This window comes from Hippocampus bargibanti, linkage group LG19 (assembly GCF_051943395.1).
Source record: "Hippocampus bargibanti isolate YZ-2025 linkage group LG19, ASM5194339v1, whole genome shotgun sequence".
Taxonomy (NCBI): domain Eukaryota; kingdom Metazoa; phylum Chordata; class Actinopteri; order Syngnathiformes; family Syngnathidae; genus Hippocampus; species Hippocampus bargibanti.
Window position 1 is genome coordinate 5,221,531 of NC_142752.1, and position 23,925 is coordinate 5,245,455.

General features: G+C 42.3%; 2 protein-coding genes across 3 annotated transcripts in view; one reads left to right on the plus strand and one right to left on the minus strand.

The window, feature by feature from the left end:
- otofa (otoferlin a) overlaps nucleotides 1-23,925 on the minus strand; it is a 205,832-nt gene that overhangs the window by 101,998 nt on the left and 79,909 nt on the right. For both annotated transcript variants that reach the window (XM_089022534.1, XM_089022533.1), the window contains exon 3: nucleotides 20,189-20,270. The gene's annotated coding sequence lies outside the window, so the exon portion shown is untranslated. The remainder of the gene's footprint in view (nucleotides 1-20,188; nucleotides 20,271-23,925) is intronic.
- On the plus strand, nucleotides 3,048-23,401 carry syndig1l (synapse differentiation inducing 1-like). Its single transcript, XM_089022575.1, has 4 exons — nucleotides 3,048-3,419; nucleotides 9,178-9,770; nucleotides 20,412-20,549; nucleotides 22,527-23,401. Exons 2-4 carry the CDS (start codon nucleotides 9,264-9,266, stop codon nucleotides 22,683-22,685), a joined length of 804 nt encoding a protein of 267 aa, XP_088878701.1. The 5' UTR covers nucleotides 3,048-3,419; nucleotides 9,178-9,263; the 3' UTR covers nucleotides 22,686-23,401.

Consider the following 23,925-nt stretch of genomic DNA (forward strand, 5'->3'; position numbering starts at 1 on the left):
CTATTCGGTCTAGTCGATGGGAGGGATTGGAAATTCAAATATATATATATATATATATATATATATATATATATATATATATATATATATATATATATATATATATATATATATATACACCTCTTTTTGCATCATTATCCCCAGAGTGGCCATCTACGGGCGGCTGTTGCGATCAGGTGGTGACCCCAATGACGCTTGGCAAGGGAATCATTTCGACACAAGCTTCGGAATTTGCAAAAGCTCGCCTGCAGGGAACAGACCAAAGATTACCTTGCGGAGTAAGTGGGGACGAGTCTAATGGACGATTTGGAAAGGGGATTGGGTCGCAGATTGGGATAAAATAGTCATCGGGGGGATTGAAACTGCAGAGTCGCTGTTTGAGCTTGCGACTGTCATGATCTGGTTGGCGACCAACGGGTGGCGCTGTCGGCCCCGCCTCCACCTGGACAGGGGATGGTCGTCCCGATCAGTGGCGGACAGCCACGTTCGGATTGGCGACCAACGGGTCGCGCTGTCAAACCTGCCTGCTGCCTCGCAGGTGCTGGTCGTTGTCAATCAGTGACAGTTAAAAGGACTCCCGGCACGACCATTCGGTGTCGGGTCATTGTATGCTTTGTATGCAATTGTATGCATTGTGTATACATTGTATGCTGTGCATGTGTTTGTTTCATCTTGGCAGACTTTTACTCTTGGTTTTTCTTTTAATACTTTGTATTTTTTCTGTTCAAATGATTTTAACGTTTTAGAATTTGTTCCTGTTGACTTTATTTGAATATAATTTCTCAAATACAACCTGATGCTCCCTGCTGCCTGCTTTTTGGGATCCACAACTTCCATCACCACCTTACAAACCGTGACAGTGTCAAATTCAAAATCCGAACTAACATGACTGCAGTTTTCAAAAACTTTCCAAAACAAAAGATTTTATGTCTTCATGCAACTAATGACTTTGTCAACTTTGCTTCCAGCTAATCAAATCGGCCTCGCTTTGACCATTCCATCACATCCTGTGCCTACTTTTATTTATTTATATTAATATTGTTTTAAGTCGGCAGCCTCCAAACCCGCCGTCTCCTCTTCAAACAATCATACTGACAGCATTGTGCCTCTTTACTCTAGGTGCCATTTGCGGGATATGTCAAAATCAGATCACCGAGCTGCATTTCGGTCCTTGCGTTCTTCATATCTCCAAATTGAAAAATTCAAGATGACGTCGCCGCCAGCAAGGAAAAATATCAAAAAAGTTCCTCTTGTCAGCAACCTGGCATGAATGGATCGTTTAGCACCCGCTGTACAAACGTATGGAGGAGTGGAGATATGGTGATTACCTCACTTTTTTCCCCCCGTGCTGTTACAAACAAACAAATTTATTACAATGACACATCAGATCGCAGCACTTTCAGTCGTTTTTTTCCTTGCATTTTAATGGAGACAATCAGCATATGATTTATGACGTGTGTAAACATAAAGAGATATTGCCATTCGAACAAGCGAGCGCGCGACATAATTGCACTACTTTCTCGCACCGTGTTAGACTTGCACATTTGGGGATGAAAAAATATGTTCACGGTAATTTGGGATGTATTAAGCAAACAAGCAAGCAAACAAACAAACAAACAAACAAAAAAACATAAATAAATGCACAAATAAATAAACAAACAAACACATAAAAACAAATAAACAAATGAATAAATAAATAAAATAAATTAATAAATACACAAATAAATACACTTATAAATAAATACGCAAATAAAACAAGAAATAGATAAATAAATAAACACATACATAAATACATAATTAAATGATTGAATGAATGAATGAATGAATGAATGAACAAACAATTTTTTATAAATAAATACATAAACAAATACACAAACACAAATCAATACACAAATAAATCAATACACAAATAGATCAATACACAGATAAATAAATAAATACATAAATAAATACACAAATAAAAACACAAATAAATAAATACATAAATGATTGAATGAACGAACAATTGTGTCATGATCTGGTTGACGACCAACGGGGGGCGCTGTCGCCCCCGCCTACACCTCACAGGTGCTGGTCGTCCCGATCAGATTGGCGACCAGCGGGTAGCGACGTCAGCCCTGCCTGCAGCCTCGCAGGTGTTGGTCGTTTAATCATTGACATTTAAAAGAACACCCGGCACGACCATCCGGTGCCGATTCATTGTTTGTTTGCTGTTTGTTTGCTGCATGCATCGTGTACGTGTTTGTTTAACCTTGGCGGACTTTTACACTTGGTTTTCTTTTGCTACTTTGTATTTTTTCCATTCAGATCATTTTGATGTTTTACATTTTGTTACTGCTGACCTTTATTTTAATACAATTTGTCAAACAACTTCCTGCTCCCTCCTGCCTGCTTTTTGGGATCCGAACCCGCCATCACCACCTCGCAAACCGTGACAAATTGAACAATAAATAAATAAATAAATACATAGATAAATAAATAAATAAATTATTGAATGAATGAACATTTGAATGATACATAAATAAATGAATGTTTATTAAAAAGCATGGCTTGGTAAAAAAAAAAAGCACAACCATTCAAATATATTTCGCAACTTATTATCTATTAAATTGAGAAAATGCCGATTTTTCTTCTAAAGTGGCTCCAGCCCAACCGATACAGCTTTAATGCGGTTTAGCGGCTTATCACTGTAGCTTAGCTAACATCATTTCCGAGTGGTTTGCCTCGGAGCTGTCCGTGCTCATTTTATAAGCTCACGCGAGAGCACTTGGCAGTATTTCAAACAGTATTTACAGGTTGAAATGAGGATTAAAAAAGCTTTTCCTGATATTTTGCCTCACCATAATCAGTCAAAATTAAATCAAGCTTTTTTTTGTGCTAGAGGTGAACACAATGTTATATTTTAGGAGCTCACCTGCAAAAATTGAGAACCAAAAATATGATTCCTGCCCATGTTTTGACCAATGGATCTTTTGTGAGGAGGAGCAACCCCCCTAACCCCCTACCCCACACGCGCACACCCCGCACATGGTTAACCTCATCCACACATCCAAATAGTGAGCGAGAGTAAAGGCGCGCACGAGAACAGGGCGGACGCTGCCTGCTTGTTCACCGAAGGCTGCTTCGGGGGGAGAGATGGGGTGTTGGAACTCATCTTCTATCTTTTGCGCCGAGATGTTCTAACGTTTTTTTTTCAAGAAATGTGCTGTAACAAGTGTTTGATGGGGGAAAAGGGAGCTTTGTTTGCGCACGGGGGAGAGATTTACACGGGGGAGGCGAGCGCCACCGCAACCGCCGTTCCGCCACCGATGTGCGCGCACGTTGCTCCGGATGGGAAAGTATCCGATTAAGCGTCGCTCTGCGGGCTACGGTGTTATGCACGAGCCGGGGGTCACATGTGGATTGTCAAGAAGTCACAGGTAATTATTGTTATTTTATTTATGTATTTTTTGGGGGGAGGGGGTTGTTAGACATTGTTATAACACTCTGAGGGTTGATCATGCAAATGCAAGAGGAGGTACTGGTTGGTTGTCCACAACTTCCACCTGTGGTCGCTTCCACGCTCCTTTTGTTTATGTGTGCAAGCAGGTGGGAGATGGGGGGGGGGGGGGGGGGGGGGGGCAGATGGAGACGTTAAATCGGATGAGGAACGTGTCTGTTTCGTGTATTTTTATGGCGACGGCAAAAATTGAAGTCATTGCCTCTGACAAGAAAGAAAACAGTCTCGGGAAGGTATTTATTTTTGGACCCCCCCAAACCCCCCCCCCCCACCTTCATGTTCCTCCAGATTATTTATCTGTGATGTGCACTCATAGTCAATGATTGCAGAGGCACTCGAAAGCGACCACATTTCAGGTGTCGGCATTATGAGCTGATGATGGCTCCGCTGCATGCACCACAAGCACAGATCTGTAAATAGTGTGGCTCAATAATGTCTTCCGTCAATCAATTGGCAGTGAAGCCAGGTCAGCCTTGGTGTTTTTCATGCTCCCGCTGAACTATTCAATATTACCATCGCCGCAAGAGGATTTACACATCAAGGGACACTTAAAATGATACTATGAAAAGGGTTGCGGGGCGCTTCCGAAGAGTGTTTTGTTTTATCAAACTGCAGGGAGAGCGATAGCCACCTGATGACAACGCAGTGGTTTAGTTTAATTCCCCAAAAATGGATTATGAAGATTGACAGGGCTTATAATACAATAAAACACAGCTACTTGCCCCCCAAAGCCACCTGTTGGCCCCTCCCCTAAGAAAATGAGAATTTCACTCATAACTACAGTGGTACTTTGGACTTCATTTTCTCCCGTGTCCTTTCCTTTGAGATTTTCCCAAACCAAACATGTAAAAATGGGGGCCAATGTATCACTGTCGCCAAAACCATAAATCTGCCGCAATCTGTGATGCCAATAAACTCGTATAGCATTTCAACAACTCATTTTACAAGATTACTTGATTTACGTGACTTTCCATAACTTCCATTAACTCATTCACTGCCAGACAACTGCAAAAATGTGTCCACTCTAGCGCCAGGGTTTTTGTCATTGTCACTCAAATTGCAGGATATTAAGTTTTAGGACTACATAAATATTCAGTAAATAATAATAATAATACATTTCATTTTAAGCGCATTTCAAAGCTCTCAAGGACACTTTACAGTCATAGACAAGCATAGCTACCATAATAAACATATAATATAATAAAAAAATACAGCGTTAGGAACCTTAGATACTCTTCTATAATCAGAAAAAAAGTGTTAATTCCTAAATTATATGGGTTTGGAGTTATATAAGCATGAAATGAGGGTGGCTGTCCAAAATACAATATATACACATTGGTTTATATAGCGCTTTCACAGCAGCTGAAGCTGGAACAAAGCGCTAAGATTGAAAAAAAAAGCGAACCCCCTTGTGGAAAAGAAAAAACATTGCCAGAAGCCATGGCCAGCGCTTTATCGGCACCCAAGCATGAAGAAACAAAATCCGAACAAATCCGGGTCATATTTTCAATTCCCGAATACATTCGGGAATGGCAGTGAATGAGTTAACAACCCAGGCTAAACTGAGCGTTAACCGAACGCTAAAAAATAGCATCAACATACTTTCTTGATCACAATTACTACTTTCCTATGAGCCAGGACTAATATGGGGCAAAAAGTCATACATACAATTAGTGGATAGCGAACTGTGAACTGACTATTTGGGGGTGTGCAGTGGAGAAGTGGATGTGGGGGTCGCCATAGCAGGCATAGATGGCAGTGCTGGGATGACAAACGCGCCGGGAATTTGCATCCTGCACTCCGAGCCGTGGCACACGGCCATCAATAATGAGCAGACGTCGGCATTCATCATGTGCCGCGCAGGCTGTCGCCGTGCTCCAAATGAAATCACAAAGAGAGATGAATTTGCCGCCGTCCAGAGCGATGGAGCGGCTTGATAAACATGGCCGACAGATAAGGCGCATTTGTATTCAGGTACTCCTCGACACGCGGGTCTCAGGAGGAGGGGGGCTTCGGTTAAGACTCCCTTTGGAGGAGGGTGGTGGTGGGGGTATCGGGTCAAAGGGCAAAGGGTGATTGACAGTGGGCTGACGAAGGAAACCAGCATTGAGATGACGGACAGTCTGATGGGACTCAAGCGCATTGACAGATGGCGTAACCATGACCCGGATGCTAACGGGATGACGGCTAATCTGCGAGCCTCGTGTCTGACATCTTTGGACTTCTGTATTCATCTTGTTTTTTTTCCCTCCTCCTTCCCTGACAAGATCGATTCTGCATGTCTAGAATATAATTGATTTTACAACACGGGCAGTGTGCAGCTTTATGTACTGCAGTTTGGTCACTCGGACTTGTGAGTCATTGAATTCTCATAGTGGAGGCCACACTCATTTTTTAAAATACTGTACATCACAGGTGTCAAAGTCAAGGCCCGCGGGCCAAATCCGGCCCGCCACATCATTTCTTTTCGGCCCGCGAAAGCTAATCAAACTTGTTAAATTCCATGATGATTGCTAAAATCTGAGCCAAAATTTCATATTTTTGGATGTTAACCACAATAAAAGTCATTATTCTTGACTTCAGATTTGAAAACGAGTTATTCATTAATTTGCTGCGTGCTCTATATGTAATATTTGAAGGGATTTAAACATTCTAATGGGTTCTCCAAATTCATAACGGCCCTCGAGAGGAAACCATAACTACAATGTGGCCCGCGGCAAAAAATGACTTTGACACCCCTGTTGTACATGTACCGTATTTTCTGCACTATAAGGCGCACCTAAAGGAAAATATTTCTTCAAAAGCTGACCATGCGCCTCATAATCCGGTGCACCTTATGTATGGAAAATGTTTCAAAATATGCCATTCATTGAAGGGTGCACCTTATAATGCGGTGCGCCTTATGTATGGAAAATATTTTAAAATATGTCATTCATTGACGGGTGCACCTTGTAATTGTCAAGGTGGTGATGGCGGTTGTGGATCCCAAAATAAGCAGGCAGGAGGGAGCAGCAGGTTCTATTTGAGAAATTGTCTTAAAATAAAGTCAGCAGGAACAAAATCTAAAACATCAAAATCATCTGAACCGAAAAATACAAAGTATCAAAGAAAAACCAAGAGTAAAAGTCTGCCAAGATGAAACAAACACGTGCATCCAATACAATGAATGCACTGCACAATGCAATGACCCGACACCGAATGGTCGTGCCGGGAGTCCTTTTGACTGCCACTGATTGGAACGAACAACACTTGCGCGGCTGCAGGCAGGGCCGACAGCGCTACCCGTTGGTCGCCAATCAGAAGGTGGCAGTCTGCCACTGATCGGAACGACCAGCACCTGTGCAGGCGGGGCCGACAGCGCCACCCGTTGGTCGCCAACCAGATCATGACAGTAATGCGGTGCAGCTTATGTATGGAAAAGGTTATTAAATATGTAATTTGTTGAAGGTGCGCCTTATATTCCTGAAAATACAGTAGTTTATGGTCTAAATGAGTGTAGAAATGACTATTTTGAAAACTACAGCGTTTGGTTGCGTAACAGTGTGAGATATTTTACATATGTAGTAAAATAATCTGATGATCAGTTTTGTGTTAATTGATGCATTTTTCTACTCTAATAAGCTGCACACATTGCTTAAAAAAATCTAATTGCATCGCTCTGATAAAACCACAGCACTAATTAATGCATCCTTCCAGGATCATGAATGATTTAGTAGATTTTCATCAATATAACGACGGGTCGCGGGGTTATGCGGAGTGATCGGATTGAAAAGCGAAATGGGCTGGAGGAAGAATGAACAAGAAATGAGAAAAATGTGGTTGGGGGTGGGGGAAGAAGGAGAACACAAACGCCTCCGTGCTCTCGACACTGCATCAAATACTAAGTCGAAGGATTTTGATTTCAGTACTCGCGCAGAATCACATCTATGTTTACCAAACGAATGGCTGAGTCTACGTCCCCGGAGCTATTCGCGGACCTGTGAGAGTGCAAAAAGAGCAAAGTAAGGAGGGAAGAGCAACTGGGAGCTGAGTTAGATGGTTTTGGGGGGAATTCTGCGGGGGTTTATTCATGGAGGTTGAGGAAGGGAAAATAGTGTTAGCAAAGTTGGTGATATAGCTTGCAATTTTGCTGCACCAAAATACTCCATATGGTATTAACTCCATATGGTATTAACTCCCATTCACAAATTTATTTGAGAATTGAAAATATGACGTATTAACCCAAATTTGTTCGGGTTTGGTTGTTTCTTGCTTGGGTGCTGATAAAGCGCTGGCCATGGCCTCTAGCAATGTTTTTCCCTTCCACAAGGGGGTAGCATTTCCCTTTTTTCCATGTTAGCGCTTTGTTCCTGCTTCAGCTGGTGTTAAAGCGCTATATAAACCAATATGTATTGTATTTTGGACATCCGCCCTCATTTCAAGCTCATATAACTCCATATCCATATAATTTAGGTATGAACTCTTTTTTTTTCGGATGAAAGAAGAGTCTAAGGTTTCTTACATTTTTGCACATGTCTGGCAGTGAATGAGTTAATTGGCCTACTATTTGCCATTTACTCCACAACATACGCACACACACACACACGGGCTCCCCCCTTTCACATTTTCAGCTTCTGTTTTGGATGGGTCTATACTTGTGGTTGACAATAAGGCAATCTAAAGTGTCCATCGGAGCCCCAATTCTTCAGTCCATACTCTAGCAAGGCAAACGTTTAAAAAAAAAAAAAAAAACTCCTTCCTGGGCTAGATCTCTTCAACTAGCTCCAACATAGTTCTCAGCCTTTGCACGTTTTTAGCAGTTATCTTATATATTGAGAAAAAAAGTCTGTAATTCACTTGAACCAAGTCTCATATTAATTTCCTCCTTTTTCATTGCGCAGTAGTTCAGTCCCGTGTCAGCTCTTTAGCATTCCCGCGCCATTTCAACAGAAGTGTCTCATGCAAATGTGACCTCTCGCGTGCTTGTTTTGGGAGAATGTCGAAGAAATGCGATTGCGTCTAACAAGGCTTATTTGCTATCAGACCTTCGTCGCAGACTTGTAACGGTGACAAGACTTGTTTGTACACTTGTTGTCTCATTAGGAACATCGAAAAAGCGCCGTGCGATTTAGGTCGAGACCCCCTGGAATTAATCTGCATTTGGCATTTGGCATTTCTATTTCCGATGCAGATTGACGGTTGAGGGTGTGAGGATTTGAAAAAGGAGGTTTGGGGGTTTGACGAGGTTATTTGGAAAAGGGGGATGGGGGGGTGGGTGGAAACAATTGGATTTTGTTTTGATGTTTGGAGTTGTTCGGCGTGTTTTTTGACGCCTCATTTATCATCCGATTGAGACTTGTTAACCCGTTGGCAGGAACTTGACCATCGTAGTGACGACACACACACGGAATCACAATTAAATGGCTGCTAGCATGCTGGCATTTAATAACATAAACAGCTTTTGGCAAATTTATTAAACCGGCCAATATAAAAAAAAAAAAGACCAGGTAGCATGAAATTCAAGATCCCGACAAAATCAATCGCTGTTGCTTTTCTGGGGAGCGCATCAATGAGTGTTTAAAACAGGGAGGCAAAGTGAATCGATATGGGTTCTCTTGCAAGATGCAATGAATTAAAACTAGACTCTCCAAAAAGTCCGCTAAAGACGTCTCCCCTTCTTCTGCATCTTCTCCCTGCAGGTTTTCGAGTGCTGAATGCCGCTAGGATCTCAAGTGCCGGTCAAGTTATCATCTATCACTAAAAAGCATTGTGCCGTTTTGTTGCTATGGAGAACCTCAGTGAGCTCCAGAATCCATTGTTGGACAAAAATAGCAAGCATGTGGTGAACGGTTATGGAGGAGACTTCCCAAACAACCAGTTCCAGGAGAACATTATCAACTACTTTGGTGGCGAGTGCGGCAGCGGCGGTGATGGCGGCAGAGGGAAGCCGGTCAACGCGGTAAGCGGCGGGGGCGGCTACAATAGCAACGGTAAAATGAAGTCGCAGCAGCTCTTGGATGCTACCTCGCTGCATTTAGCCGTGGAGGCCTTCTACAGGCCTAACTTCATCCTGTACAAAGAGGACAATGGCAGCATCAAGGCCAAGGAATATAAAAGCGAGTGCTGCGAGACCACCTTCACGGAGAAGAAGGCCAAGGAGACGTCCAACTCCACCGGAGGGTCGACGGCCGGCTCGGAGGAACCGCAGGCAAAGGTGCCGGAGGATGGCGAACATGTCAAAATCCAGACCGTTTCGTACGAGGTGGAGGAGGAAGAGTACGTAGAGTATGAGGTATGACCCTGACATACAATTGTGGTGGGCTTCCGGTAATGAAAACGTGGCTTTGAAAGTGTTGAGATTTCACTGTACACGACACAGATTCAGGACGTCCTGTCCTGGAAGTTGCAAAGCAGGCCTAGACCAGACCACGGACAGTAAAAGACCAAGCCTTCAGACTTTGGGCGGTCCATTGGGCTGCAGAATGCCTTGATCATTTTTAGACTTCACAGAGCCCCTCAAAGATTTTAGACGTCCTATGCTGGAAGGAGCAAAGCAGCCCGAGAATGTTACTAACACCAAATCCTCTGACATCGGACGACATTTGGCCTCCAAAAATGTCATCCCAGGAATGATTCAGACTTTTTGGATTTTGATCTGACAATTGGATCACCTGCAAACAGTATCAAGTGATGATTTAATCTGCAGGAATAAACAGACTCCAGGTTGGAATTCCTGCAGCAATCTTGGAATACGCTATAAAAATAACCTCAATAAGGCTGTGCATCTCAACCGCAAATCCCACTACATATGCTGACCTTGTCGTCCATTTCAAGCAGCCGCAAATTCACATCACCATAAGTCTTCATTGCTGGCTCTACCTGTGGGATATTACGTGAAAATGCTGCATTAGCCAAACTGTTTTGGCAGAGCCAATCGTGCGCAAATACTCCACAAGGACTTAAGGGGGCATTGTGAGGTGGGGATTGGGTGTCCAGTTGGACAGAGCTCCCGGTGGAAATTAAATCACCACGATGACACGTACAGAAAACACGATTCAAACGAAGTGCATCATATTTATGTGCTTATATTGCCCTTTGGCTTGCAAATAAGGTCAAATAAGTTACATTCCATCACATCACAAACGACTTGGCAGGTGAAACCATCATCATCAGAGGTTGCTTTTGCCGGATAAAAAGCGAAAAATACTCGGCGGGACTCATTAGGCTGTAGACGAGAGACGATATCAACAGTCTGACACCAGGAAGGAATCCTCCAACTACTTTACAGGATTGTAATATCCAGGGTGGCTTGATTTTGTACCCTGTATCTATATTAAAGAGTCTTTATTATGACCAGAGCATCGGGCCGTGTGAAGGCCCTCTTCGAATTGCTGTAACACAGAATAGCCGCAGAAATAATTGGTCCCACCATTCCTTGCCATCGCTGTTGCTCAAGAACAACCCAGCTCGTCTAAGTCGGACAACGGCAAATCACTACATTCCATTTGAAGAGGCAATTTATATTCCACACAAGAATGAACATTTTGCATTGGTTGAACGCTCGGATTGTACATTCAAGTTGAAAGAAAGTCAAAACAAGCTCACCAGTAACTGTTATAGTGAACTTGAGACGAATTCTTAAAGTTGACCAAACAGCCAAAAATCCTTAAAGCAGTCCCGACGCCACAATAGTGAAAATTCTGCAGAAAATACTTCCCGTCGCTCCCCCCCGATGTGATAAGTAGAGAATGTGTTAGTCGTTTCACCACAAGCGAGCGACAAATTGTCGACAACCAATTAAAAGGTGCTAACTAATGTGTGGAAACGCGTTTAACGGTAACGTCGGCGGAACAAGGCAATCAAAGTTCGCTGTTTGACACGCTTGTTAGCAGACAGGAGCTTCACGCCCCAAAAATGTGTGTGCGCGCTTGTCCGTTTGATCCTCACGCCTTCACTCCATTAAAATCATCCGCCACTTTCACCTGAATACATAATAAGCACTGATAGCTGCATTTGGATTTGCCAGCCATCTGTTCCGCCACCCCTGGTGCATAAAATCTGCATTTTAGCAGTGAATTTCATATTTACTCGATGCTGCGAGCACTACCGCCTTTTCCAGTACGCCGCAAATATGAATGTTAAAAAGAGAACACCTCTCAGATATGGTCAAAGTACTTTTTAAAGAAAACTGTGCAATGGCTAGATATATAGCTAGCTAGATAGCCAGATAGCTCGCTAGCCAGATAGCCAGATAGATGGCCAGATAGATAGCCAGATAGATAGCTAGATCGAGAGCCAGAGAGATAGTGAGACAGACAGCTATCTATCTAGCTAGATTGATAGATAGGTAGGTAGGTTGGTAGCTAGATAGCTAGGTAGATAAGTAACTAGGTAGCTAGATAGCTAGATATCTCAATGAGTTTCACAAGAGTCATATTTCTCTGGTGTGATTGGAAGGGTTATACATAATTATTGAGGACCCTTATGCCAGTGCAATATATGTATAGATAGCTAGCTAGATACATAGCTAGAAATATAGCTATCGATCTCACTATATAGATAGGTATCTAGATAGCTAGATACATAGGTAGCTAGGTAGTTGGATAGATAGCTATCTATTTATCTATCGAGTTAGCTAGATAGATTAGATAGATAGATAGATAGATAGATAGATAGATAGATAGATAGATAGATAGATAGATAGATAGATAGATAGATAGATAGATAGATAGATAGATAGATAGATAGATAGATAGATAGATAGATAGATAGATAGATAGATAGATAGATATCTACCTAGCTATATATATAGAACGGTAGCTAAGTAGCTATATAGCTATGTAGCTAGGTAGCTAGATAGCTAGATTACAAGATAGTTAGCTAGCTAGATAGCTATCTTAATGAGTTTCACAAGAGTCATATTCCTCTGGTGTGATTGGAAAGGTTATCAATATTCATTGGGGGGCGCTTATGCCTTCATTAAAACTAAAATGTGGTCACGCCTCAGTTCAGTACACACATATCGTTCGCCCTTTGAAAGGCCGGTGACAGCGGAAGCGGCAAGAGCCAGAGTCATAAATTCTCATGAAATCCTCCACAGGTATCCTTTCTCCCATTTAGCAGTAAACGACAATAACGATCGGATCATTTCAAAGCGTCACGAAGCGGTGCGCCGGTGCGATTGATTTGACCACGAGCTGTCCTCGGCTAACGGATGATATTTATCCCTTTGCACGCCGTGTCTCTCCGGCCAATAAATGGCAAAAGTGTCCCTCGGTGACTCCGGGAATGTATTAGCCTTGTGTCAAAATATACGACTTGGGGGTGGGGGGGGTGTGAGAGGAAAAAATGCAGTTAAACTGAGTGAGCAGACGTTTGCCTTGAAATAGGATGTGTTGGGGAAAGAAGAAGAAAAAAAACAATCTAGAGTCTTAACCTCGTCGCTACTTTTTGGATTATAAAGGAAAATATGTCGCGTAATTCAACTTCAGTTTTTGATTTATTGAACAGGTAGGCAAAACCTTGCAGACAGGAGCTTGAGAAAGTGTCACAGATGTTCCAATGGCAACTTTTGATCCAAAAAATAAAATCGCAACCACGTAAGGAGCAAAAATAGGCGAAGAATCAAAGAGTGGATAACAAACGTCAACGTTGCACTTTCCAAATATAGAGCCTCGGTCTCTAATTGCCTAACCCCTCTGACCTCAACTTCTTCCTTAGACCATCCCCTTGTTTTTAAAACCTGGTTGTTGTCATGGCAATGGAACAGATTCAATGCCAAGACACATTTGGAGGGTTTGACTGCTTGAAACTTGATCGTTTTCTTACTTCAATCAAACCCTTCCGACAGCACTCTGATTCGAATTCATCATCATCATCATCTTCATTATCATCATCATCCATTGATCAGAGGCGGACGCGGCGATTGTAAAAATCTGTCCGTTAGCAAACAGTCGCTATCAGCTCTCCCCCAGATGGACGGGTGAGACAAATCACAGGCAGGCGTCAGGTTGCCGCGTGGCTAAATGTTTAATTTACAAGCTGATACGGTTGCTTTTTGCAATCAGCGGAGAGCAAAAATTCCCTGAGGGCTAGAGCTCTTTTTATGCCACCAAATGCGGCTAATTATACCCCCCCCCCCTTATCCCCGTTCTCCATTACGGGCGATAGGCAGCGTCTAATCACATTTTCGCAAATTACAGTTACTCGGCTCAGTCGTTTGGGCTGCCACAATCACTGCGCTATGATCTCTCAACAAGAAATGTGTTTGTTGTTGGGATTGTTTGATGCTCTGTTTTGGAATGAGCGCAGGCGGGGGGGGGGGGGGGTATTGATTGCATGGAAAGTAACGTGAACGCTGATGGTTTCGCTATTAAGTCTTTTGTTTTTAATAGCTACTCATTGGTATCATGCTAGCTTTGATACTTTCTTTTAAAATAGCAATTGATTGGTATCATGCTAGGTTGGATACTTTCTTTTAAAATACCAACTGACTGGTATCGTGATAGCTTTGATAAATAAAACAAACTGTCAAACTGGGAGGTACTTCCGGGAAATCTATGAAACAATAACATAAAAAACTGCATTTATTCCAGGAATTTGTGGTCTGACCATTTATTCTTACATTGCGTCATGCTTTAGTGGACAGCTAACCTATGCTAACGCAGTCGTCACAATGAGTATAGAGTACATTAAAAACCGCTTCAAGGCCATAGAACGTACAGCGGCTGTTTTTGTTTTTCAAAGTGGAGAAACACTTCCTGTCCCCCGACATAATGAGTTCCTCTGCACTGTCGAGTATTTTCTGAAGACGAATACGGCTAGCAATGAATGTGCGAGCATGCCTCGTACATCACGACCGAGCGCTTACGTCCCTCGTTTCAAGGACTTTTATTCGCGGCGCGATGAAGCCACTCCCCTTTGGGAAGTGGCCTGTCACGTCGCCTTAGAATTATTAAGTCTTAAGACAAGCACCTTGCTCACCTCTGGGACCTTGGGCTCCTGCATGGACATAAATTAACCATCTGGAACAGGTGTGGCCACTCGCAAGGCCAGGTGCGGATGTCGGGATGCTACGTTAGGCATAGCGGAACATTTGTGGGGCCCTAATGACTCGAACGACTGACTGTCTTTTGGTTGATTTTTCACAAGATGGCGTTTGACTTCTCACGAGGACACGCCGCAACGCAGGGCGAGCTCAAATTTCAACGCGGCTGCATATTCCATCCATTGCCAAATCATCCCGCGTGGCAAGTTCTCATTTGTGTTACTCTTTCATTCAGCCACGTAATTGAATTCCTGTTGGCGGCAAGTCGTTAGTTTCTTTCTTTGGTTTCCACTCAGCCGCCCGGCAATCCGATTCATTTGTGTAATTTCAAACAGCGACTTTCGAGTTAGAAAGTAATTTCAAAGCCAGCGCTTGTTTTCTGCCGGGCGCTTTAATTGCATTCCTTTTTTTTTTTTGCGCGACTTTTCATTCACGCCATTACGCCTGCGGACACGTTTTGGCGTCACTAGACCCAACAACTGCAGAGGGATGCATGAAAAGTATGTAATGAATTCTCTTTTTCTCCAGAGAAACCCTCCGCACATTAAATCAGCAGTCCAAATGTCATTTTGGGTGCCTCGGGCTTGATTTGATTGACTTCTTTTTATCGGTTTGCCCAAATATTTCTTTTTAAAATATGCCTTAGTTCTCCAACTCTCACTCGCATGGTTCTCTACATGAGAGCAAATCGCACCTGCTTCGAGCTGTCTATCATGACCGATTGAGGCTTATTGCTAAACTGACATAAACCCAAACAAAACAATAACTGTCAACTCAAACATTGAACCAAATAATTGGATTGCGTCGAATGAAATTTAGATTTAACGCTGTGTAAACTCTAAGTTGTACAGGAGGTATGTCCGTAAAGGATATATATACAGTAAAGTCTCGTTATATCGATATCGGATATATCGATAGTCCCGGTTATATCGATACTATTTCTATGCACGCACGGAGAAAATTACATGCAAACAGGGTCGGATATATCGATAGTCCCGGTTATATCGATATTTTTTCCGACTCCCTTGAATATCGATATAACGAGACTTTACTGTATATATATAGAGCTACTAGCACAACTTCAGTTCGCTGACGAAGCTTTTCGGATCAGTACAAAATCCTCTCCTCTTTCGTCTACTTCATGCAACAAAGATGGTGCAAAATGTGCTTTAGATTGAATGTGTCTTTTGTGTTGGGTCACATAATTCGTTATTTAGTTTTTGTTGTTGTGGTTTTGATTTCAAGATGGCGCCGCAAGAGTGGCTGCCTTTACTGCAGCTGCTGTATTTTGTTTTTCTACTTCTTCCCTTCCTTTCCTCTTACTTTCATCACTTTGCTGCTGTGAAAATGTAAATTCCTCCACTGCGAGACTAATAAAGGCTAATCCAATCCAATCCGATCCAAAAGAAGTACAGATGACGCCTAAAGAAACATTTTCATCACTACCTGATACAGGAAAGGTGAAATACGCCGCCCAACAAAATGGTACTTAATGCCCGGCATACCCGCTCGCTTTGTGATTTTGGGTTTGACATACTGTCATTTCACACCAATATAAGATACAATATATAAATACACATATAAGCCGCACCCTGGCTACAGTATAAGCTGCAGGTGACCGCAATGCAACATGAGAAATCTACAAAGAAGAACAGTACACAGAAAGCGTTTTAGAGCCACCGCGTTATGACCTGCCACGTGCAAGATGTTACAAAGACCATTGGGATGTAAAACTGGAAGGACATCCTTGGAGGAGCCAAAAAAGGCAAACCACAACGGTCTCAAGAGGATTGTGAAAGCATCCATTAGGTCTTTGTTACCTGTCAGGCAATTGGCTCATGTTGACAGAATTTACCCTGCCCACCCCCCTCCCGCCGCCGGCATGTTACCGTGACTCCGCTGGCTGGTTAAACCATCTGGCCTGCTTCCGCTTAAAACGCAAACTCTGAACGGATGGGTTGTTTTCTTTACCACCTGCTGGTAATTGGCCCCCGGGAAAGCTTAGCGGGAGGATCGGGTGGCCCCTTGCGACTAAATCGCATTGCAAAAACTGGCTAGGAAGGTGCCATATAGGTACATGTTTCATTGATTCTAGAGACTGAAAAAAAAAACAGACGTAAGCGTCAATATCAACCAAAATCCTTTTTGTTGTTGTTGTTACACTGGGAGAAACATATTTTGCGCTTTGAATCTTGTCCAGGTCACGGCTAGCGAGAAAGCTATCTGTTTGCGATCTATTTTCTTATTTATTTTTTCATCTCTTCACTTCTTTTTATTTATCTCGTTATCCAGCTATCTAGCTAGCTATCTAGCTGCCTGGATAGCTATCTATTTGCTATCTATTACCTCTGTAGATAGCTAGCTGGCTAGCTATCTATTACCTATCTATTTGCAATGTATTAGCTATCTAGCTGACTGGCTAGCTACCTTGCTAGCTATCTATTAGCTATATAGATATCTGGCTGGCTAGCTATCCATTAGCTAGCTGTCTATTTGAGTGACTTCTGGGTTGAGTGAACGCTGGCGCATATGGCTGCCGCTGCTCACCCACAAAAAACCTGTGACAGTAGAGTGACCTTGAGAGTTTTGAAAGGCACTTCAAAATGTATTATTATTATTATTATAAATCTGGCCAGCTCCCATAATGCAACTGCCAAAAAATAAATAAATAATTCCCACTACACAAACTATTTAATATGCAAATCTCCCAGCATGCCTTGTGTTGCCATTTGTTTGACGGATTGTTACTGATCGTCAATGCAGTTGTTTTTATAAACGTTAATCCGTCCCCATGTGTTAAAAATACTTTGTGAAGCAAACCTATCGTGCATTTGATTTGATGTGATTTTTTTGCCTGCTCCAATCCCTTTTGAGTGATAACATTTGCCCCCTCACCTTTCTCATCTTCATTTTGAGGAGTCCATTAATCCGCCATTAGTGGGGCAAGGTGGGCAAAACTTGAACGCCCACGCATTAATGCCGAGATCCATCAAGGATATTGTTTCACTCATGCCAAATCCGTGTTAAATTTATTTTTCTTATTACCGTTTTTAATCTTCAAGACAATTACCTCAGTGGAAATAAATATTCATATTTGTTAAGGCTGGCCACAGAAAACAGATTGAAGGGTAATAAACGGATTACATTGCCTCATATTGCTCAAATGAAAGAAATCATAAGGATGCGATAGTCCGTCAGGGTTTGGAATTCTCTTTTGGGGATAAAAATATATCATTAAGCGTGTTTTTTTTTTTCTTCTTGATTATTTCTTCTTTATTTTCATTTCTTTATTTATTTCTCACGCATCCTTCAAACAGGATGCAGTTTCACGTGGCCGTAAAGGACAATGACACCATTTTTTTGCTTCCTAACTGACTGATCAGAAAAACGTTTTATAGCATCGAAAATACCCAAAACACGCAGGCTGATATTTTTAGTCAAATGAAAAACACCAATAAAAATGACTTAGTGTCCCAAAACTACTTCAAAATGACCTCAGAAAGTTTCAGTTTCAGAAGGTCCCGCCCCCTTGTTCGTGACATCACGCCAAGACGTCTTGCCTTGCTCGAGAATCAAAACAATGGCTTCAGATTCGGAGAAGATGCTTTCTTGTTACTCATCCAGTTATGAATATGATTCAAATAGTTCTGAAGAGGAAAGCATAAATGTTTGCAATCGATTAAAGAAGTCCTTCCGTGTCATTTCGAGGCGTCTGGACTCCAATGTAGCGTCCCAGAAAATGCACAAGATGGCGCCCAAGCTCTATTGGAAATGGGTTGATTTGTCTGTTGGGAATTTGTATCAGCTAGTATCAAATAGTAGTCTTGGTACAACACACGATTCACCATTGCGTTACTTATGTGTTTTCCTTTTAATTTCGCCATCAACACGAAGTTTTCAGACCAAACAAAGTACCCAAAATGCATTGTGTGTCGCTTTCTCGGTCAAGGGCGTTTCAGATGTGACGTCACGGCAAGCATCGTCACCAACTCAAAAACAACTTCCGGAATATTCAGCGTGAGTCTTAAAACGTAAAATATAGCGACATGCGGTGGAATCTTTGTAAAATACGGTCAGTAGAAGTCATTTGAAGTTACAAATTTTTACAAGTTTTGGAACAACGGAAGGTTATTGATGCTAACGTGTGTCGATATAGGTGGAGAAAGAGGAAAAAAAAGATAGCCAGAATTGCAAAGTCATTCCAATTCTAGCAAGAGTTTCATTCAACGTGTACGTTGGAGCGTGACGTCTTTTGTCGTTGGCCTGACAAAACGTCGCCAACTCCATCTCCCAAAAACTAATGAAAAACTAATGGACCCGGACAAAAAAAAAAAAATCCATGAATATATGCGTTGGTATTACGCACAAGTAGGCAGAGACTCATCTGGATTTCCCATTGTCTGAAGGCATATTTTCTTTTTCCATTCCCACTTCAAATGGAGATGCTCCCATTCTTATACGGCATCAATGTCTCGCCGGTAAATCACACTCTCACACCCTCGCAAAAGTGTCTGAGTAGATAAGCACGCTCGTTACCGAATGGAAACAAAGAGAGAAAAGCTTCAAATTGAATGAATTCTTCAGCTGACAGCTAAATAGCAGCGTAGCCACAAGCTTTTGACTGGAAAATTCGGTCAAAGGTGGAATATGAAGAAGGGAATCTCAACGTAAATCTGTAGTCCCGAGTAGACCACAATTGAAAAGACTTGATTAAAATTGCGACAGACAAGCAATCATTCCGTTTTAGGCTCAAATCAGCCCAAAATGCGTCAACATCAAGCTCACACACTTGGACAAGGGTCATTTTGAAATCCCTTCACATAAACGGCATGTCAACAATCAGACAACACAAACTGGGATCATCAAGTAGGCTACAAGAACGCAATATGAAACCAAACGCTTTAGGAGCCCGCCATGAGAAGAAAGTAGCATCAGCGCAGAGCGCCGATGCGTATGTGGAACGGTCGCGGTTTGGAATTGAGGCGGATTTACGTGGAACAGGAGATGTGAGACAATCTATTTTCGTCAGTGGACTCTACAGCTTTGTGTTTGCTTTCAACATTTAGCTTGTAGCAGATGTGGTCATTCCACCATGATGTCCCAGATCCACTGGTGAAAAGGACATTTTGATCCTCCCCTCTAGAACTGCTTCACGTAACAATGGGGGTACAGAAAGTGCTTAAGAATGAATGGACTCTGTGTCTTTGTGTTGTGATATTATTTGTTATTGTTTTTTTTTTTGTTCGTTTGACTTGAGCATGGCGCCGCGAGAGTGGCTGCCTTTACAGCAGCGCCTGTATTTAATTTTTTTACTTCTTTCTTTCCTTTCCTCTTCCTTTTATAACTTTGCTGCTGTGAAATGTAAATTTCTCCACTGCGAGACTGCTAATAAAGGTAAATCCAATCCAATCCCATCCAAACGGGTAGCCGCGCGTATGCTAGCAATTGCCACCAGCTAGCTCGTTGACATATTTCCTGATTGATCGCGATTGCAAGGGAAGTTATTGTGCCACATCATTTGTTCCATTTCACTCTCATGTCAACAAAAATATGACAAAAGGACCAATGACTGGCGGGAGTGCAACATCCCAAGCTAGCGTTAGCGTACAATTTTTCATAACAGTTCACCGGTGATATCAAGCGGCAAATAAAGAGTAGCTTACCGTGCTAGCAGGCGGTCACGGGAGGTCATGGTAGCAGATTGCCGAGAGTCCGGCTGACATAAGAAGTCGCACGATAAATTGCCTGTAAAGCAAAAAGACAAAGTTGTCAAAGTCAGACGTTACAAAGCCAAAGTTTATGACAGTCTTTGCGCATCACAAATTCAAATACCCTCAAAAAAGAATTCACACACATCTGATCAATTATTTATTGTGTCCTGTACAGACGGACTGCTCTAGCGACAGCGAGAGTGAGGACAATTTCATCGTGGTCCCCCCGCGAGACCACCTGGGCTTGGCTATCTTCTCCATGCTTTGCTGCTTCTGGCCGCTGGGAATCGCCGCGTTTTACTTCTCGCAGGGGGTAAGAGTGTGCACATGCTAGATTTAGGCGCTGTTGCCTTTCAAATGATGTTAACTCATTCACTGCCATTCACAAATTTATTTTGGGAATTGAAAATATGACATTGAGCGCCATTATTGTATTTGTTCGAGTTTTGGATTATCTTGCTCGGGTGCCGATAACGCACTAGCCATGGCATCTGGAAATGTTTTTTTCCCTTCCACAAGGGGCAGCATTCCCCTTTTTTCTTTGTTAGTGCGTTGTTCCAGATTCAGCTGTTGTTAAAGCGCTGTCTAGCTAGCTAGACAGCTAACTCGATAGCTGGCCGAACAGCTGACTCGATAGCTGGCCAGACAGCTGGCTCGCTAGCTAGCTAGAAAGCTAGATAGACAGCTAGCTAGCCAGCTAGCTGGTTAGCTATCTAGACAGCTAGCTCACTAGCTAGATTGACAGCTAACTACCTAGCTAGGTAGAAAGCTAACTCGCAAGCTAGCTAGACAGCTGACTTGCTAGCTAGCTGGACAGCTGACTTGCTAGCTAGACAGCTGACTGGCTAGCTAGGTAGACAGCTAACTCGCTAGCTAGGTTGACATCTGACTCACAAGCTAACTAGAAAGCTGACTTGCACAAGCTAGACAGCTAGTCACAAGCTAGACAGCTATCTATCTAATTAAACAGCTAGCTGACAAGACAGCGATCTAGCTATGTAGATGTATATCTAAACATGAAATGTGTATAGAAATGAATATTTTGTTGTTTTTTCTACTTTGTTACTTCCGGGTTGAGTGAGCGCTGGCGCGTGGGGCTGCCGCTGCTCACCCACAGGAAAAATATCCTGTGACTGTAAAGTGTCCTTGAGAGTTTTGAAAGGCGCTTATAAATTAAATGTATTATTATATTATTATTATATAAAGCAATATGTATGCATTGCATTGAATTCTGTACAGCCGCCCTAATTTCAAGGTCATATAACTCCAGACCAACATAATTTAGGAATTAACTCTTTTTCTGATGAAAGAAAAGAGTCTAAGGTTTCTAACGCTGTATTAAATGTTTAGGTAGTCCTAAAACTAAATATTCTGTAGGTCCTGGAATTCAAGTGACAATGACAGTAACCCTGGCAGATGATAAAGTCCATATTTTTATGTGTGCAAATTCATCTGACACTATGACAATACGTTTTAAAAAGAAAATAAGTCATGGCATGCCCAGAAACGTTTCACGTCAAGATTGTTTCTTATCCTACCTCGTGAGCTTTTAAGTTTCCTTTGCCTGCCAGGCTCTCCAGTTTGCCTTGCTCTCCTGCTACTAACAGTAGAAGCCAATTCTTTTTTTCTGATGAAAGAAGAGTCTAAGGTTTCTTACACTACATTGAATGTTTATGTCGTCCTAAAACTGGCACGGTTTGTGAGGTGGTGATGGTGGTTGTGGATCCCAAAAAAGCAGGCAGGAGGGAGCAGCAGGTTGTATTTGAAAAATTGTATTAAAATAAAGTTAGCAGGAACAAAATCTAAAACATCAAAGTCATCTGAACAGATAAGTACAAAGTATCAAAGAAAACCATGAGTAAAAATCTGCCAAGATGAAACAAACCTGACAGAGTGAGGCAAACACATACACAGTACAATGCAATGACCCGACCCCGAATGGTCGTGCTGGGAGTCCTTTTAACTGCCACTGATGAGGACAACCAACACCTGCGCAACTGAGGGCGTGGCCATCAGCGCTATCCGTTGCTCACCAACCAAATTGTGACAAAAACTCAATATTCAGTAAGTCTTGGAATTTTAGTGATCATGACAAAAACCCTGGCACTGAAATGGACACGTTTTTGCACGTCTGGCAGTGAATGAGTTACATTTGCCATTCATCATCCGATGACACATATTAGCACAACTGGCTGGCGTCATCTGTCAAGTCGACTGGCGTTTTGCTTTCACTTCTGATCAATATTGATTGATTTATTTATGTATTTTTTTACTCAACTATTTCCTCCAGACGACCAAGGCGGTGCACAAAGGCGACTTCCCGCTGGCTAACATCACCTCCCGACGTGCGCTATTCCTAGCCGCCCTCTCCATCACCATCGGCACCGGAGTCTACGTGGGGGTGGTGGTGGCACTTATCGCCTATCTTTCAAAGCCGGGACACATTTAAGCTCATATCGGACGGGAAGAGAAGAGCTGCTTGAAGCGTGTGTATCTACAGGATTGTTTTTTTTTTTGGGGGGTGGCTGTACAGTTTCCTCTGCCACCCTTCAATTCTTTCCCCCCGCCGTCAGCCGGAATTAGCAGAAAGCAAAGAGGGGTCAAACTGGATGTTTTTCCCTCATCATAGTGAGTGAGAACTCAACAAGTATCATTGCAAGCGGTGGAAGGTTAAGATCCACAAACTCCATCTTTGTTGTCTTTTGAGCCTCCCTGGAGCCGAAAAAAAAACTTTCAAGAAACACCAGGACTGATACGAGCATCATTTCGGATGCATAAAACATTGCTTTTAATTTCACTACCCTTTGTGTCAAAACCCCACAATGCAATTGTCTCATTGTTTACCCACCATCCGAATGTGCTGTTTTGTTTTTGTTTTTCAAACCCTATGTGATATCTTTGTCAAATGTGGGTTAAAAGGCAACTGGGTTCAAAAAAATAAACCAATAAATACATGGAATTATTTTATTTGTACCAACCTTACCCTCTGACCAATGTTACTCTTTATGATGGAAGAATTACAAACACATTTTTGGCAAGTACTTGTTAACACAGATATTAGCTCCTTCATTGCCAGACGTGCAAAAATGTGTCAGTTTCAGTGCCAGGGTTTTTGTCATTGTCACTTGAATTCCAGGACCCATAGAATATTGAGTTTTAGGACTACATAAACATTCAATGCAGCGTAAGAAAGCTTAGAGTCTTCTTTCATCCGAAAAAAAAAGAGTTAATTCCTAAATTATGTTGGTCTGGAGTTATATGAGCTGGAAATGAGGGCGGCTGTCCAAAATATAATGCAAAAGTCAATGCAGCGTTAAAAATCTTGGGCTCTCTTCTTTCATCAGAAAAAAAGGTTAATGCCTAAGTGATATGAGTCTGGAGTTATCTGAGCTTGAAATGGGGGTGGCTGTCCAAAATACAATGCAATAAATACATATTGGTTTATATAGCGCTTTAATGGACAACGACACCTTTTTTTTTCCTGTCATCAGCGTGTTTTTTTTCTTCTTTATTATTTCTTCTTTATTATCATTTCTTTATTTATTTCTCATGCACTTAGTGTCCAAAATCTGCAAAAAATTCAGCTCCGAATTGGGCATTTTCAGAAAGTCCCGCCCCCAGCTCGTGACGTCACGCCAAGACGTCTTGCATTGCTGGAGAATCAAAACAATGGCTTCAGATTCGGAGAT